We start from the raw sequence: 16,568 nt of genomic DNA on the forward strand, positions 1-16,568 counted from the left end.
GTTGGTCTTTCCTACAATACAACTATTCTGTGAAGTCAATGTTCAGTCTCAAAGACTTTCAAAGGGGCTTCCTCCCAGAAAAGGCCAGAAAAGACAAAAAAAGCATTTGTAACCATCATCAAATCATGAAAAATACAAACTTTAAAAAACAAATTTAAAGACAAGTCAAGCCAGTCAGACTTCAAAGCCAGATGTTATGCCTCTTGGAGACAGAAGATATATATATATCTCTACAGACTCTCTGCTACATCAGTATCACAAAAAACGTATTAGACAAGGCAGATTATTTTACAGCCATCTAGCAAAGAAAGGAAGAAAATATTTTGCTTGGAATAAATACTACCTATTTCATAGAGCACTAAGACTTTTATGAAGCTTTAGATTTCTTCTTGAAAAGAAAGGTACAACAGGAGAGCAAGAAATTATAAAACAAAATATTGCAGGAGTTGAAAGTAATGGCAGTTAAACTGTACCTGTGAGAAAAGAGTGTCCTAGAGAGGCTAAGGACAGCTAGATGCTGAAGACATCCACGAAGGAGGGCTCCACACACCTGGTTTAAAACACAGAAGATTGATTTTACTTTATATTAACCTAGGAAAGTACTTAGGGATAAAAGGTGGGGAATGTTTCCTTGGTATTTGAATCTCAAAAAAAACCAGCTTTACCATATCTAGCGCACACTCAGTGTTGGATAAATCCAGATGAACAAGGGCATTTGGCTGGGCCAAAAAATTGTACAGGCTCTATAATTAATGGAGAAAAAATTAATTATCCATGTTAATTTTGATATTATGGCATCAATTACTGAATCACTACTTTTCATTACATTTCAGGTTTTTATTATAAAAATAAACCACAAGAGTTGTCACTGAAACTTTTTTTCACCTAATCAATACATCCTGTTTTACTCTTGAAGGCCATCATTTCTTGAAATAACATGGGTGGGAAAATGGTGTCCAGACCCATTTATGCATGACTCTTAATGCACAAGTCTTCAATTACCTTGCAATTGGCTTTCACAGCAAATGACAGAAATAACTTGGAACGTCACCCACATTGCTGTTACGTTGCAGAAAGGCTAATTGGTTTGTAAGTTTAAGCCAGTCCCTTTAAACACAAGGGAAGCAACTAATTTGTGTCTGAAGCCCACGGTTATTTCTTCATATCAGCAGTGCATTAAAGGTTTAAAGGAGAATAAAGAACACGTAACAAGATTTTAAAGTCGATGGCTTCAATACCGCACAGGATATGTCACGTAAATGCTAGTGTATGTAAAACTTCCCACTACACGCTGTTTTATTTTGGGCTTTTTTTAGTCTCAGAGAACCACACAGAAAGGTAAAAGTATGACCCAATTCACAGAAATGTGGAACACTCATCTCCACAAGAAATCCAGCCAAACAGAGCACGTTCAGTATTTCTAAAATAGATCCATCTTTCTAAAAACCAGGTCATTCAGCCCCTACACCTACAGTGCCAGAAAGGTTCCTACTTCAAAAACCCCCGTGCTTTGCTAGGGTTTATTTTAATTGCTGAGTAACAGGATTTCAGTACTCCTGTTGGAAAACTGTTACACAGGTCAAGAGATCTCAGCGTTAATCACCTTGAACCATCTCTCTCTCTGACAGGATAAGAAAAGCCCCACTATTTATATCCCTTAAAATATTGTAGGTTGACATGATTTCTTTAAGCATTGACTATCAAAGTTGTACATTTTATTTTACTTTTTGTTTTTATGTTACTTGCTATGTTATTCTTTCTTAAAGAGTAATTCATTGTGTGTCTTTATAAACATTTAACTATTGTTTGCTACCTTTTAAATCCTTGTCCCACTGATACCTTCCCCTCATGTCTGAAAAGACTAGTTCTTTGAATGCACTGCTGAATCTGAAACTGATAAGATATTTGTGAAGAAGTCAGAGTCGCGTCTGACTGCACTTTAAATTGTAAAATTGGATTACTCTAGAGTGTTGCATATTTCAGGTGCTCACTACTTAAAAAATTCAAAACCCGACACGTACATGCACACGACTTTTGATGTGAGAGAGAAATACAGATGTAAGAGTCAAAAAGTGAGTGAATACACACAAATCGAGAACTAAGCGGATTTTACTATGGAGAAAATAGAGCTGTACCTCTATGGCAATTGATAAACTGAACAAATTAATTTCAAAAAATAATTACGTTCTTCAAAGAATCATGAGCTTCAACACCATGTGTCGAGAAGGTGCACTGATTTATGTATACAAACAAAAATACAGAAATTAAGTCTTTCCAAGTCTCATTTGTTTCCAACCTTTGAATGAAAGATTTGTAATACACTTATCACTAAAACCATGATGAGGTTCTTTAATTGTTTTGGTCACTTTGAAACAGAACTCAGCATAGTAAACAAGTGATATACTTGCAGTTTTCTCATTTATTAGTAGAAACCAAGGACTAAAAGCATGAACTAATATTATGTGGATTTCTTCAGTCGTGTAGCGTAATTTAATTCTCTATATGCTAAAGAGATCAAAACGTTATTTTCTATCCCTACTAGAACTGTACTGAAATAAAGGCAAAGAAGAACGTAAACAAAATGTCTTTGCCTTTCTCTTAATTAAAACATCCACTAACTCCCAAATGAGAAGAAAGCGCTTACTGAGAGATCATCACCGCGGAGTGCGTTCCCTGAGAGGTCAAGATAGATGAGCGTGTTCGCAATCAGCGAGTTGGCACTCAGTGACTGGGAAAGGCTATTCACCCCTGCCAAAAAAAAGAACATCAGTACTCAACTTGGTTGACTCTAGTCAAAACTGCTCAGACCTTGCAAGTGCTCAATTTCAGCAAACACAGCTTTAGGCAAACGTTTAACAACCTCCTGCTACTATCACTCCGCTGCAGCAGAGGAACACAGATCTCCAGGCAGATACGAGCCCCTCCCTGCCATCACATGCCGGTTTTACCTGGACCATGCTCCACCAGCTGCCCTGATGGAGCCAGTGGGTTACAGGTCCAGATCCAGGGAAAAAGTCTTTTTGCCAAGCCTAGGTGCATTCCCATTTTGAAATAGATTTTTAAAACAGAGTTTACTCCATAATGTTAAGCTGGTGTCTTCTGCCAAACAATAATATTTAGATAAAAGTGTTTGCAGTAATAGATGAAAATATCTGTGGAAGACCAAGTATATTAACAATTCTAATTGCCAAAACTTCAAAAGCAACTGACGAGACCTAGAAATTAAAAATATTTCAATTAGCAGATTTGCCTGTAATTTCAGAAATACAGCTAGTTAATTAAAATATCAAGAGATGCACAAAGATTCTCAGATCCTGATCAGAAAAAATACACATTTTTGACATTAAAATTAAAAAGCTTACACTGGGAGCAAACCAGCTGGAGCTTTCTTCCTCTGAAATTCTTCAGCTTTTCCAAATAGAAATTAGGAAGTGGCTACTTCTAACTCCTTCAAATCTAACTTTCATCTGAGGGCTCTGTAGCTTATTAAAAACTTATTAAAGTTCTTACTTTATTGTAGATGGCTATTGCTGACTTTCCAGCACAACATGCGTGAGTTTCTTACATACATAAGCCTCACTGCGTCTTTCAGTAGATGCAGAAGGGTTTAAGTGCCCAGGGAAATCTATGAAGGAGGCAGGTGTTTTGACACAATAGTGGGCACGTTACTGATCAGTGACAATGGACTGGCATTCAGTGGACAGAACACAACCATTCTTCACGTAAAATCTCTTATGAGATGGATTTACCAGTGAGGATGTGAAAGAAGCAGCTAGCAAGCCACTGAAGACCAAGCCCCATGTCAGCTTTCCAAGCTTCCAAATATTCAAGAGTCTCCCATGTTAGTAGCAAGGTTTCAGGAGGCTTTTGACACCAAAGAGAATTGAAGTACAGTGATGCCTTTGCCAAGTCTCAAAACTTTTCCATTAGGTGTAAATTTTCTTTTATCTTAACATTGCATTGTTGAATCCAGACCCTATCTATAAAGGTAAACTGCAAACAAATACTTTCTGAAACTTCGAAAGCTCTAATAGCTCTATTTAACTACTGCTGCTTATAGGTCTGGACTCACTTCAGTGATTCTTCTCAACAGAGAAGTAGAAATGAATGTAATATACTATCAACAATTCAGCAGATACTATCAAGAACCAATTCTCTGAATTCAGAAAGAGTCTCTGAGATTGTTTGATAGCTCTTCTTGTCCCCCAATCTGTGACATTGCTGCTTGCTTCATGTGTAAAAAGGGCCAACTTTTCAAAATCAGCCTCATCTGTGAAGGCAAACAATGTGAATGAGGGATTTTTAATTAGCCTTTGGCTCAGGCTCAGAAAAGCAAGCCCTGTCTTTGAATGAGCATACTAGAATTTTCTATTTAACCAGAACCTTCAAATCAATACATTTCTGTTTGAATTTCACATACCTCATGCTATATTCTAACAGTAATCTCACTTTCATTTGCAGACAATCTCTAACACTCTTCACCACTCTCAGGAGGCTCAGAGTGTTAATAGCTCTCAGGAACTTTGAAACACAATGTGTGAAGAAAGATCAGCTGTGAAGTTACCACCTGAACTACACTTCTCAATCTTCCAAACACATCTCATATAGAAAACACTTTTAAAATAAGGTCAAAACCCGTGAGAGATCGTACAGAATTTCAAACTGAAAAGTTCATAATAAAAAAATAAAAAGAAAGGCTAGGGAAAAAAAATCCATGCACCCTGGAGCCTGCTGAATCCAAGACCCAAGGTCTCCTTTAGACTTTCCCCACAGAAAACATTACAAGTTCAAAAACAGCCTCCCAAATTAAAGCCAATTTCCTAAGTTAAAGGAAAACTGGCTAAGACATACAGCTTTGCAGACTAGAAAGAGGTGAAGCTGAGTTTCTTCAAGTTCAGAGGATTTTAAGAATTCCAATTTTAAGACACTGCATATACTTTTTTAAAAAGAATACTCAGGAATTGCCACAGGCCAATATTCACGGTGACATGTTACTCTCTGGAGAGCAGATGGGTATTACAATATAGTCTGAACTAGGACTCACATGATGTCAATACACATACTGGAAAATATTTTCAGCTTTTGTTTAAAGATTGTCTTTAAAAAGTGAGTTAAAAACCTTCTGAATTCTTTTCATAACGTCAGAATTCATTTTTACTGAAAACAGTTCTGTGGATGAACTTCATCGAGCAGACAGTTATTCTTTACAAAGATGGAAGCATAGCTAGAGTGTTCTCTTGACTCAACAACCACAAGCACTTGCTGAAATCACCCAGATTGCATGAAGAAAAGCACAGGATGAATGAACATACCAGAACTGCATTAATTTCTGTCAAACTCCTGAACATCTAATCTTGAGTACACGTAAGGTTAGTCAAGATGCTTAATCAATTGCTTATCATGAAAAATGGAGTTAGCAACAGAAAATAAAAACAACCACAGAATTTAATAAAGTCTTTTTAATGAAAATCATGATTGAATAAATTCAGTTTAGGTTTCACCATTTACTTAAGCATAACAAGAACTACAGACACTCTTTTAAAAACAACAAAATAACCCTCCTCCCCACACATATTCCCCCAGGTCAACCCTTAAAGCATAGAACACAGAATCTACACTTCACAGAGCAATAATTAAAACAATAAAAGAGCATAGCTCTTATTTGTTATCAACTAATGTCCTTCACAGACTATAACTCACTCAGCTTTCACAGGTCATTAACATCTGCAAAAAAGCCGCAGTAATGCCAGTGCATTTTTTTTCTATTTGTAACAGTTACGTTCTATTCAGGAGACTCTGGGGTTTTTCTGTCTAAGAGGTCACTGTGTCTATTATTTGTAAAATAACACACAAATAGTCTTGAAAGCTTCTGACTTGTGTTTCAGTACTGTTATTGCATTTAAATTACAATATCAAATTGGAAATTTGTAAAACAGTGAAGCATTTACTCAGAGCAAACCACTTAACAGCCACTGTCACAACACTTGCTTTCATAAAATAATTGTGTGCAAAACGCTTGGAAAATTCCCAACACATTTTTTTTGCTTCAGACATCTTTCTGAAGCAGGTATGAAATATGTCATTTATGTCAATTCCAAAATCAATCTCTTTTTACAATACACGTTCAAGCCCAAAGCTTACAGAAGTGAGTAAGAATTTTTCAAAGTGCTGAAGGGGACACAGAACCCAGCCCAGGATTTCAAAAAAGCATCTGCACTGTTGAGAATACACCTGTAAAACATCTACATAATTACTTTATAATGCAGTAACAAAAGGTTTTATTAGGATGAAAGCCTGAAACTTCTAGAACAGAAAGCGAGGCACACTTATAAAGCATACCTTTAGGTGACAAGGAGGTTTTAGATAAATTTAAGTGTTTCAGTCCCTTTGGAAGTTTGGCGAACTGGATGCTCAAAGATGACACACCTGTTGGGGAGCAAAGAGAAAATGGACATTTTCAGGTTAACGGTGACATCTCAGGTTTTCCCAGTGATCACACGAGGGGCAAACTGCATGCGTGGAACTACAGGAGGAGCTGCGCTCACAGGGGGAGGGGGGTGTGTGTGCGAGCCCAAAACGACCATAAATCTTTCAAATGATGATGTAGTCAGGATCCCTTCTTTGCAGATAGGGAATTTTGTTGTTAATGATTGGTGAGCCATCTTAATTAGTTTAAAAACTATATAACACAGAGATACTTTTGAGAAGAATTCAAAGAGAAAATACTACACAAGTCAAAAAGTCAGCACTTGGTAAATCTAGAAGCTTTATGGTTCAGCCAAAAAAAAAAAAAAAACCACCTCACAAAATAACACCCAATGATGGATATTTCACACGATACTTCAAACTATTCTTACTTTCTTTTAAAACGACGAGCTGCCAAGGCAAGAGAGACATCCACATTCATTAACACTGCCCTCTTTTTCTGAGGTAAACCCTAAGAGCCTGAAACCTCCATCAAGTTGTAATGGCCACTTAATTCCGTTACAGTAGCCTGCAGGTTACCAGCCAGGACGCAGGCTTGGAAATGCTACATCTGCTCGCGATCCCAAACAGTAAAAACTTATTAAGATGCTGGCACAGAGTGGACTACATGAGCACAAATCCAACAACAACAACATCATAAAGGCACTTTCCATTAAAGCCCTTTCTTAGTCTGAGTTCCACACTCTATAAATTTAATCCTCCCCATTTAAACAAACAATTGAAATTTGATTAAGAGAGCACATCCTAAATAACAATGAAACCAATCCATGAAACATTTATTAGAGGAATAAATCAACACAGAAACTCCAGGCTTAACCTGAGGATTGAAATATAGTCCTCTATAGCAACTCACCTGGAGAGCAAAGGGCAAAGAGAAAGGGGGTAAAGCCTTTTACTTGATTCAAAAAATGGTAAATGAAAAAGCTGTACCCTTCTCCACACTTGGAGACACAAAACAGTCCACTAGTATGTCACATACATAAGTTCACTCTGCATTTATGTTCTACCCATCGTTGAAAATGAAAGAGGAGCTACCTTGCAGATATCGTTGTAAGGGGTTCTGTTAATGCTCTCTGTAAAAGCATGTTGTGTACGCTGGTGATAGGAGCAATGACCACGCAGCTCAAAACAACGTACTGTATTTTATTTACACCTCTAAAAATTAGACCCGTGATTCCTTGGCACCATTCATTGCAAAACACAACGGTAAATTGATATCTTCACCAACTTTCAGAAGAATGAATCAAGTAATAGGATTTGTTTTCACAGCTCTAGTATTTAAAAAAAAAAAAAATCTTTTTAGCTCCTCTGAAGTAGGAGGCTCAATTTCTCTTAAGCTGGTGTCAGAATTTATATTCTGTAGCTGACTGTCCACATTTGTTAAGCCAGTTTAGTCACAATACATACTTTCAAAATCAAGGTAGAGTTAAGCTGGCACAAAGGAGAAAAAGGAGTACAATCAGAATCACAAAGGATAACACAAACGTCCTTTTTGTTGTGAAGCATTTTGATTAAGATGTGCAGAAAATAATTTTACCTCTCCATCTTTGTATTTTGCTAACCATCTACACACCACTCTAGCAAACTCGAACAATACAGCACTAGGGGTTAAGGATCCTCCCAGCTGTAAGATACAGGTGCAGAAAAGAAGAAGCGCTTTTGGTCCCTCAGGTCCTTGAGTTCTCTCTAAGCCACTCATTTTTGCTAACCTCGTAACAGAGGTAAGAGCTGTAATGGCATAAGTAGAGTTAACTGCATCCAGACAGAGTTCTGAATTTGAGTATTTCTACGATTCGGTATGTTTGCTTTGCATTATTTTTAACAAAATATGAGATTAAATTCTGATCTAGTAGAGCCAAAAGCAAAACTCGCATCACTCTAGCATGACTAGATTTTAAAGCCAGGACTGATAATAAATTTTCCACGTGTTTGTCTCACAAATATTGGCAGTACAATAAAGGGAAGCAAGTCGCAAATGAAGAGACTGGTCTCAGTGTAAATCACTTCATATAAACACTGCTTTGTATTGGAACTGAAGCCAGGTTTATGCCTTAGTTAAACTAAACACGCTTCCCATGTTATTGAGATACGGACAGCTGCAGTAATATAACAACATCTTACTGATACACAATAACGTATAATAGTTTAGGGTGGTTTCTTTGTTCAAACAAGGCACAATAATATATTCTTCCCCATAATTCACACAACTCTGTTATTTCCCTTGTAATTTCAAAATAATCCAGTTGAACTTTCAGTTCAGTTCAGGTGATTATTCAAGAGTTATTTTCCAAAATCTGCACGTTTACATGAATCTCCATTCTGCCAGCTTTTATGCGTGAAAAGCTTGCTGCCCCTTCAGTTTAATAAAGTCAAATCTACCTTGCACTCAGTGAGGACACGTGGATCTTCCTTAAACTGAAAAGCTGCAATATTTGCACATTGCAATTACAGTTAATTTCTCTTTAGATGCTCATATAATTTTTTTATTGTAATGAAAAGGTCAAATCTTAATTGCATACGTAATAGCAGAGACCAAGATAATGAAAAAACTCTACTAATATCTCCAAGTTGTAGTTTCTGCATTTCATTTGTATCTTGTATGCAGATATTGCAGAATGGTTTGAATCCATAGGCTTGTTGCAAAGAAAGCATCCACACTGATATGTTGGTTTTGATGATTTGGGGGTTTTGGTTTGGGTTTTTAAAAAAAAAAAAAAAAAAAAAAAAAAAAAAAAAAAAAAAAAAAAAAAAAAAAAAAAAAAAAAAAAAAATCCCCTGCACTGTAGAATATCTACCAAATGTTTGATCATTCCTTTTGCTTTCGAGATAAAAATCAGTTCCTTTTAAAAAAAACCTTTCACATTACACAATCTAAATCACTTCTTCAAAAGCAGAATCAACATAACAGCCCTTTTTCCAGCTTACAACAGAATTTATCCTACAAGGCAGTTAGGCCTACAGCACATTGTAACGATAACGCTCTTGAAAACATTAGCTTTCACATGGTATGGACTGTTAAGGAGGGCAAGCACTAATCAGCAGGCAAGAGGTAATCAGAAGAATTAAAGCAATTCATGTGAACAATTTTAAATAAAAATCTACTCTGATTAGGTTAAAAACAAAAGTCTAGTCATACTTGTTATAGCCAAAAGAAAAAGAGGTACAAAAAAAGGAAGAAAATATAAACACTTCCCATCTTTTTTCCTCACCAAAGCCGGAAGAAAAGAGACACACCTACAAAACTCAGTTTTAACAACATTCTGAGTCAGTCAGGTTGTAATCAAAGTGAACAGATTTTCCATTTGAATCATGACAGCAAAGAGACTGGAAAACTTCCCCAAAACAAACCAAATAAACGAAGGAAAGGTTCACTTATTTTTCTTCTGGCCCAGAAGAAGCACAAGATTGTTTGATCCCAGAACACTGTGTGCCTGGAATGCATTAAGTGAAGCAAATGGAAATCTCACATGGGCAGTGCTGAAGGGTCAACTCCAGACTGAAAGAATGTAACCTTAATTTAAAAAATAAATGTCTCTTGGTGAAAAGAGAGTAGACAAGGGAGGGGAATGACTTGATATGTACTGAAATCATGCCTAGCGGTGCCTAGTCCGAGAAAAGCTGAGCTGTTCAGCTTGATTTTCTATCTTGTGGAGTCAACAGCACTTTGCTCTGCAAGGATGCCAGTTACGCCAGTACCACTGAACATCGCCAGGCAACTCCACGGACTAGCACAAAGCTGAAGAAAGAAACCATTTCAATACTGAAAATAAATATGGAACTGTGGCTGAAATAAAACCAGAAAAAGCATCAGGAAAACACAATCCAAGCAACTAAGTTGCCTCATGCTTCATCTGCCAACTGATTACATGGTCTTTAAAAAATGCATGCCACTTTATTTACTCTAGTTCCAAACAGTCACTGCCATCTTTCTTTAAAACAAAAACTCTGAAAATGTAATGAAATACATGGTTGGTTCGAGACATATAATTATTTCTCCACAAGCTAATGGATGTATATATAAATCAAAAAAGAATAGCATTTCTCAGCCATTTGTGAACAACAGGTATTTGTGAGGAGCAGACACAACGGCATCACGCACAGAACAATAACCTATTATCCAGGCAAAGCCAAAGGGAGCAGCAGTAATCCTCCTATTACTTTGGTAGAAAGAGAAAAATATAAATGTTACAGTACCTCTATCTTCAAGTGGATTGCTAGCAAGGTTGATCGTATGGAGTCCCGAGTTAGGATTATGGGCTAGGGCACTGGCTAGTTTCTGTGCAAAATCTCTGCAAGAAAAGAACAGAGAGGGAGAAAGAATCCTGTTATCTCCTCTATCAACAGCACATTCAGAGGTTTAAAAGCATCAGGGGATTACTAGCCAGGAGCAGCCTATCCTACTGCAGAGCACTGATTCTTGCAGTTCTAAACAATGCCTACCTGGCTAATTTGCTACCTTTCAAAGTAGGTCATGTTATTCTTTATTTATTCTCTGATCTAAGAGACTGAAGGGCACTCATTCAAAGTTCAAACTGCTTTTGATAAAGATCTGAAGACATAAAACAGGCGTGACACAGATTAACTGAAAACTCAAGCCCATCTTCCACCTCCTCCATGCCATAGGTGAGTGGGATATACACACATATCCGCCTCCCAGCACCTCCTCCACTCACAGGCCAACCGCCTTCACTTGCAGCAGCTCTCTACCAATAGTCACCCAAACAGACGGGCTTTGCAGCGTTCCCAGAACGTCAACAAACCAGAATTATTTCTGACCTTGTAAAAAAAGCATCAATAGCTCTCAAAGATGAACTGATGAACTGGTCTTTGCTTACTTCTTTGGGTTTTATGGAGCTTTTTTGGTTTTTTTTCTTTTTCAGTGAGAAGCATTGAAGTACATAACTGGCTGACCACAGTCCTAGCAATGTGTCCCAAGAGAGATGACGGTGTATCAGATCTACACTGCTCACAACAGCCACGCCAGGTTGCACGGATAGCTCTGAACTAACTTTAACCAACTGTAGCAGGTAGCTGTAGTAGCACGACATACCTCTATTCCGAATCCACTTGAGAGGCAAGGGAACGCTGCCCCATTTGAAAGTGTTTCGCTGCAGCTGGACTACCACCATTCCCAGCGCTAAGTTCAAAGCTAGCCTGGGTTTGCCAACACAACCACACTGTCAGACTCTGGTGGGGACATGTTCCCTGCATTAAGCCAGAAGGCCGTTGGCTTTTATCAGCTCCAAGACAAATCCTCAAACCTGTCCTTGTACCTTCTAGGAAGCTTTGATGTATTAAGGGACTAGCTCTACTGGGTGCTTTTGTTAGGCTGAGACTGTAATTTCAATGTTCTTACTTCACCTAAGTTAGACACTGCAGTAGGTATAAAAAATATGCCTCGAGTTTCCTTCTCTGCCTCTGAGTACGTTATCTTACCTCCTGTAGGCCAGTGGTTGAAACTACCAGCTACTTTGCTAGAAGAGTGATAATTAACACTGCCTTTTTTCCTCAGGACAGATTCTGCCTACCACAAAACTAGATCAGCTTGTGTGCTGAGAACTGCCAGTGGAGGTAGCATCCTCTTCCAGCATCTGGAAAAGAGTAGAGACTGGGCAGCAATAGCCTCTACAGCTTTTGGTTAACTGTTGTTGCAAGATGTACTTCAGCACAGAGCTGTTCCAGGGAAGTTCAGTTTCCCTCTGAAACCCCATGTTCTGAAACAGACTCCTGGGGCTAGAACCGTACCAGCCCTGCAAATGCACACAATGAGCTGCCTTTGAGAAAAGCGAGTTCTTTTCCTAAAATGCAAGCAGCATGTGAATACAAACACTCTACAAAAAGACATTCTGGGCTTGAATCTCTGCCACCTGACAGGCCTCAGGGTATCCTGCTTTGCTACCAACTGCTGAAGCAGAAGACTACGTATCTCCTGTAGGTCCCCAGTTACATTTGCCAACACTCTGTGGATACCCTCCAGCACTTCAAATGGCACTATATGCCTGTGCTGAGGCAACCGAATCAAGGTCTTCATGTCCAGCCAAGAAAAATCAGATTTTGAGTTAAAAAACAAACAAGAAACTTTTTCTTCATGGCAAGTTTCCTCTTCCTTTATTCCTAACAGATTCAAGTCTCTACAGTGTTCTGCCTACGCCTTCAGGCTTGTTTACAAACTCTGCTCCAGCTTTTGCCACCAACATAGGCAGGATTACCAGAACTTTTTGGACAACTGGTGTGTGTATGTGAACTACTTAGCAAAGGCACAGTAAATCAACCGCCGCCAGAAAACACTGCATTATCCATGTAGCATGCATGGGGCTCCAAGGCTCATTTTGGAAAAAACTGACACAATTTTCTCCCTCCCTGTGCAGCCTCTGCCATAAACGGAGGCACCTGGGCTCTGCTCACTGGGCAACAACCCTTCTCCTCCTTTGTCCACTCTTTGTTTCAAGTCCTATAATGCATTACTTTTTCTGGGATGCATACTTCATGGACAGAGCATGTAATGTAAGGCTGACACTCTCTCACGCATTGCACAGCCCTACTTGCCTGAACGGAGGACATTCAGGCTTGGAGCTAAAGCCCCAAAACAACCCAACAGAGTTAGGGCAGAGTAGGGATATTTCACCAAGGGTAAGAACACCACAGATCTGGAAATCTTAGACATACAACTCCTCCTCGAGACCTGTCTAGACAACATCCCTGTAACAGAAAGAAAGAGGACGTGTGTGGGAGGAACTAACACTGTTAGGTCTAAGGCTATTCAGAGCCCTTCCTGCAGGGAAAGATGAGATGCAATGTCCCTGTCAAAGGCCCTTGGAGTACCAGCAGCAGGCACCTCTGTTGTTTCCCCTCCCTTCAGGAAACACCTGCAGAGGATAGTGTGGAAGGCAGCGAGGACATTCTGCCTTCCAGCTTTCAGAGAGTACTTAAGAGCAACAAACAGGTATTTTCACCAGCTTCTGCAAACCAGCCTTCGCAGGCAGAAGAATCTCTCTTGCGGTTTCACGGAAATTAATATTCTGGTGATCACATCTTGTCACATTCCTCTAAAACACCTCAGGAATGTAACTCACTTTTCAAGCTCATATGTTCAGGTCGTCCTGAACGATTCTCCTTTCCCTGAAACCTGGATATCCGTACCTCAGTTAAGACGCTTACCAAAACACTAGTGCTTGCTAGATGCATTAAAGCCACCCAGCGTGATCTAGACTGCACCCGTTATGCCTGTTAAAGAAATAGCACTGGAGATAAAATTTTCAAGAGCATCTAAACTATCATAAATTTTATCAGACAGGGGGTATCAGTTGATGCTCTGTTTTCCCCAACAGCAAGTCCACACTCCCCTAGTCCATGTGACTGCTACCGCACAACTGTTTGCTGCCTCATCAGCTGGGAGGACGACAAGTGTTTATGGGTCCATGGCCCAAACAAAATCACAGAACTGAGGCTGGAGGTAGAAAAGAATGGAATCATCTTAAACAGACCGTGCTACAGGAAGAAATACGCTAGTGCAGCTGCTCAGGGTATTTCTCAAAGCACTGCTCTTGGTAGCTCTTGCTTAACCCTGGTTTGGTGTTCTGTCACAGCTCATTAAAAATGACTGTAAGCTGCGTGAAGGAAAACACCCAGTAACAACAGGATTTCCTCCTAGCAAGCAGATATGATAAAGAGCAAAACTGACAAATGCATCCGTGACAAAACCAGACAGGCAAGGCTGATCGGAGCAGATACACGCCATGGCAAAACGCCAACACTGTGCATGTAGATGGAGTCACGAGAAACAAAGTCACAGGTTGATTATCTGTCAAGCTCTGAAAACTGAAACCAGTTAATCCAACTGTGATGAGTTAAGGTATGCAACGTGCAAAGGTGGTCACTGTATTTTTAACATTAATGATTATCACTGGATTTCATGGCACATACTGCAAGAAAAATTAGATTAAAATCAGGTGCTTATGTTTGAATGACAGCTATTGAAGGCAGTGCACTAGCGATCAGAAAGCTTGGGTGTAATTCCAAAGTTAACCTCAAGTCTCCTGTGTCCCTTAAGGCTATTCTCTTTTAGAGGTGCTTCAGTGCAAAACCCATTTTAAAAAGGATGAAAAGACCCAAACAGTGGAAAAGGAGTCAAGGGGGAGAAAATCAAGTATTTTGGAGACACCTAACATTTTGCCTGTGCTTGTTTCCCTTCTTTATTTGTAACTCAGTACAGTGTTCTCTTTCTTCCACATTTCCAGTGCTTTTTTTTATTATAAAAAATCAGTAACGCTAGAGTTTATCTTGTCTACACAGTCTTGGATGCTACTCTTAACACTAAAGCTACCAACACTTCCAACTGGACTAGTCTGTAACTTGAACTTTGCTTTTATTTCTTGTGAAGGAAAGGAAAGCAAATATCGAGTAACTGCAATTTACTGTATTTAAAACATATGCAAAGATTAAATTGTATGGTTTACTTTTACGTACCTTTCTTTTAAGGCTATGGAAAGACATTAAACTTATTTATCTACTTTCTTGCTTCTCTAAAAGAGTTGCTAATGTAGAAGTCCTGTTGTATATGAGCAGACTGCAATCCACAGTCAAGATAAAACCAGCTCTCATGGGTATGAAACAATTACATGTTATGCAAGATGGAATAATACTTTTTTTTTTTTAATAAAACCTCAACCACTGTTTTTTAAATGATAAAAAGGTATTCCTATTTCTGTTGGCAACCATATTTGGAGAGGAACAGGGTGAGTTGATTTAGGGTTTATGTTCAATTTTGCCCCACTTAACCCGACTGTCCAGGCAGAATCTTAAATAATATGAGTTTAAAGGGATTTCCCGGACTCAAGGAACCTGTGGAAAACATGATAAACAGCTTGTGACTACAGGCTCTCAGAACAAGGTAGACATTGAACATAACTTTTTTTTATGCTTATTCTGTCGAATGCACATCTCTTATCCTTTTTACTGGGAGTAAGCGATAATGTGACTAATTCAAAGGAATTACTTACGTTCTAAGCCCAGCGTTCTCTAACACCAGTTCTTCCAATCGATTTGACCTACTCACCACTCGCAGTATCTGCTCACAGACATCAGTGGACTGCCACAGAAAAAGACAGAACAGCGTTAAACACCACAAGTATGGAACAGACAGTTACTAAGCCATAAGCAGAACATCATAGTAAGAACTAAGCCGCAACCATTTTCTTGTCATACATAACTAGAAAGTAAAAATACCAGAAACAACCAAGAGAGTCAGGTGGCAACTGAGGACTTCTGGAAAAGACTCAGAGGAGCAAGCGGCAGGCTAAAATCAAGTTATTTATGAATCAGGCCACCTAATCATATGGGGCAGAATTTTTATAATAACAGTAAAACACACAAACCTTGTGATTCAGAAAAAACACTCTCTCAGATTTTTTAAGAAATCTTGTTCATTTGCACACTAATCCTTCAGAAGAAAGTGGCAACTAGTGCAAAGGAAAGTAAAGTCTGACTAGAAATTACAACTAAACATAAAGAAAGATGTTATAAGGCAGATTAAAAACAAAACAAAAAAAACCCCAAAAAACCTCAAAAGAGCAAAAGCGTGCTAGCTACAGGTCCCCAAAGACTAGTGCTATGGACTAGTGCTTAAGGGGCAGTGTATTTCCGTATGAATTTTCCCAAGCTACACAGAAGTAAATCCTACCTCATGATCTTACTGTTGTTGATTCTAGAATTTACACGGACATTTGCAAGTACCATGATCGAAACATGGTAACAAAAGAGTTTGTTTACCATGCTCATTCAAATAAAGAGATAAAACCTTAATTATTCAAAAGCTGTACAGTGAACTCTGTACCTCATCACCTTTTATTATAATCTTTTATTTCGTTTCTGGATTTGCCTTTTTTTTTCCACAGCACACACTAACCAACATTCATGTGATGTCCAATGCTGAATTTCAGTCATGATCACAAAGCACTGAAACTATTCTGTTACCTGCTGTTAAAAACAACGTGACACTCATACCTGGACCATTTGTATCTCTAATGACAGCCTAACTTCTTCTAGATTTGGGAGGGGGGGGGGGGGTTGGGTTAAGTAATTGA

The 16,568-nt window shown here is 38.7% G+C and overlaps 1 protein-coding gene across 1 annotated transcript in view; it reads right to left on the bottom strand.

Moving 5' to 3' along the window:
• Nucleotides 1-16,568, bottom strand: part of LRRC16A (leucine rich repeat containing 16A) — a 116,494-nt gene that overhangs the window by 82,327 nt on the left and 17,599 nt on the right. Inside the window, 6 exon segments of the mRNA XM_010140335.1 lie at nucleotides 474-550; nucleotides 666-743; nucleotides 2,645-2,748; nucleotides 6,340-6,426; nucleotides 10,681-10,775; nucleotides 15,486-15,574. Coding sequence (XP_010138637.1) covers nucleotides 474-550; nucleotides 666-743; nucleotides 2,645-2,748; nucleotides 6,340-6,426; nucleotides 10,681-10,775; nucleotides 15,486-15,574 — 530 coding nt within the window.

The sequence above is a fragment of the Buceros rhinoceros genome, unplaced genomic scaffold (genome assembly GCF_000710305.1).
Source record: "Buceros rhinoceros silvestris isolate BGI_N320 unplaced genomic scaffold, ASM71030v1 scaffold4590, whole genome shotgun sequence".
NCBI lineage: Eukaryota > Metazoa > Chordata > Aves > Bucerotiformes > Bucerotidae > Buceros > Buceros rhinoceros.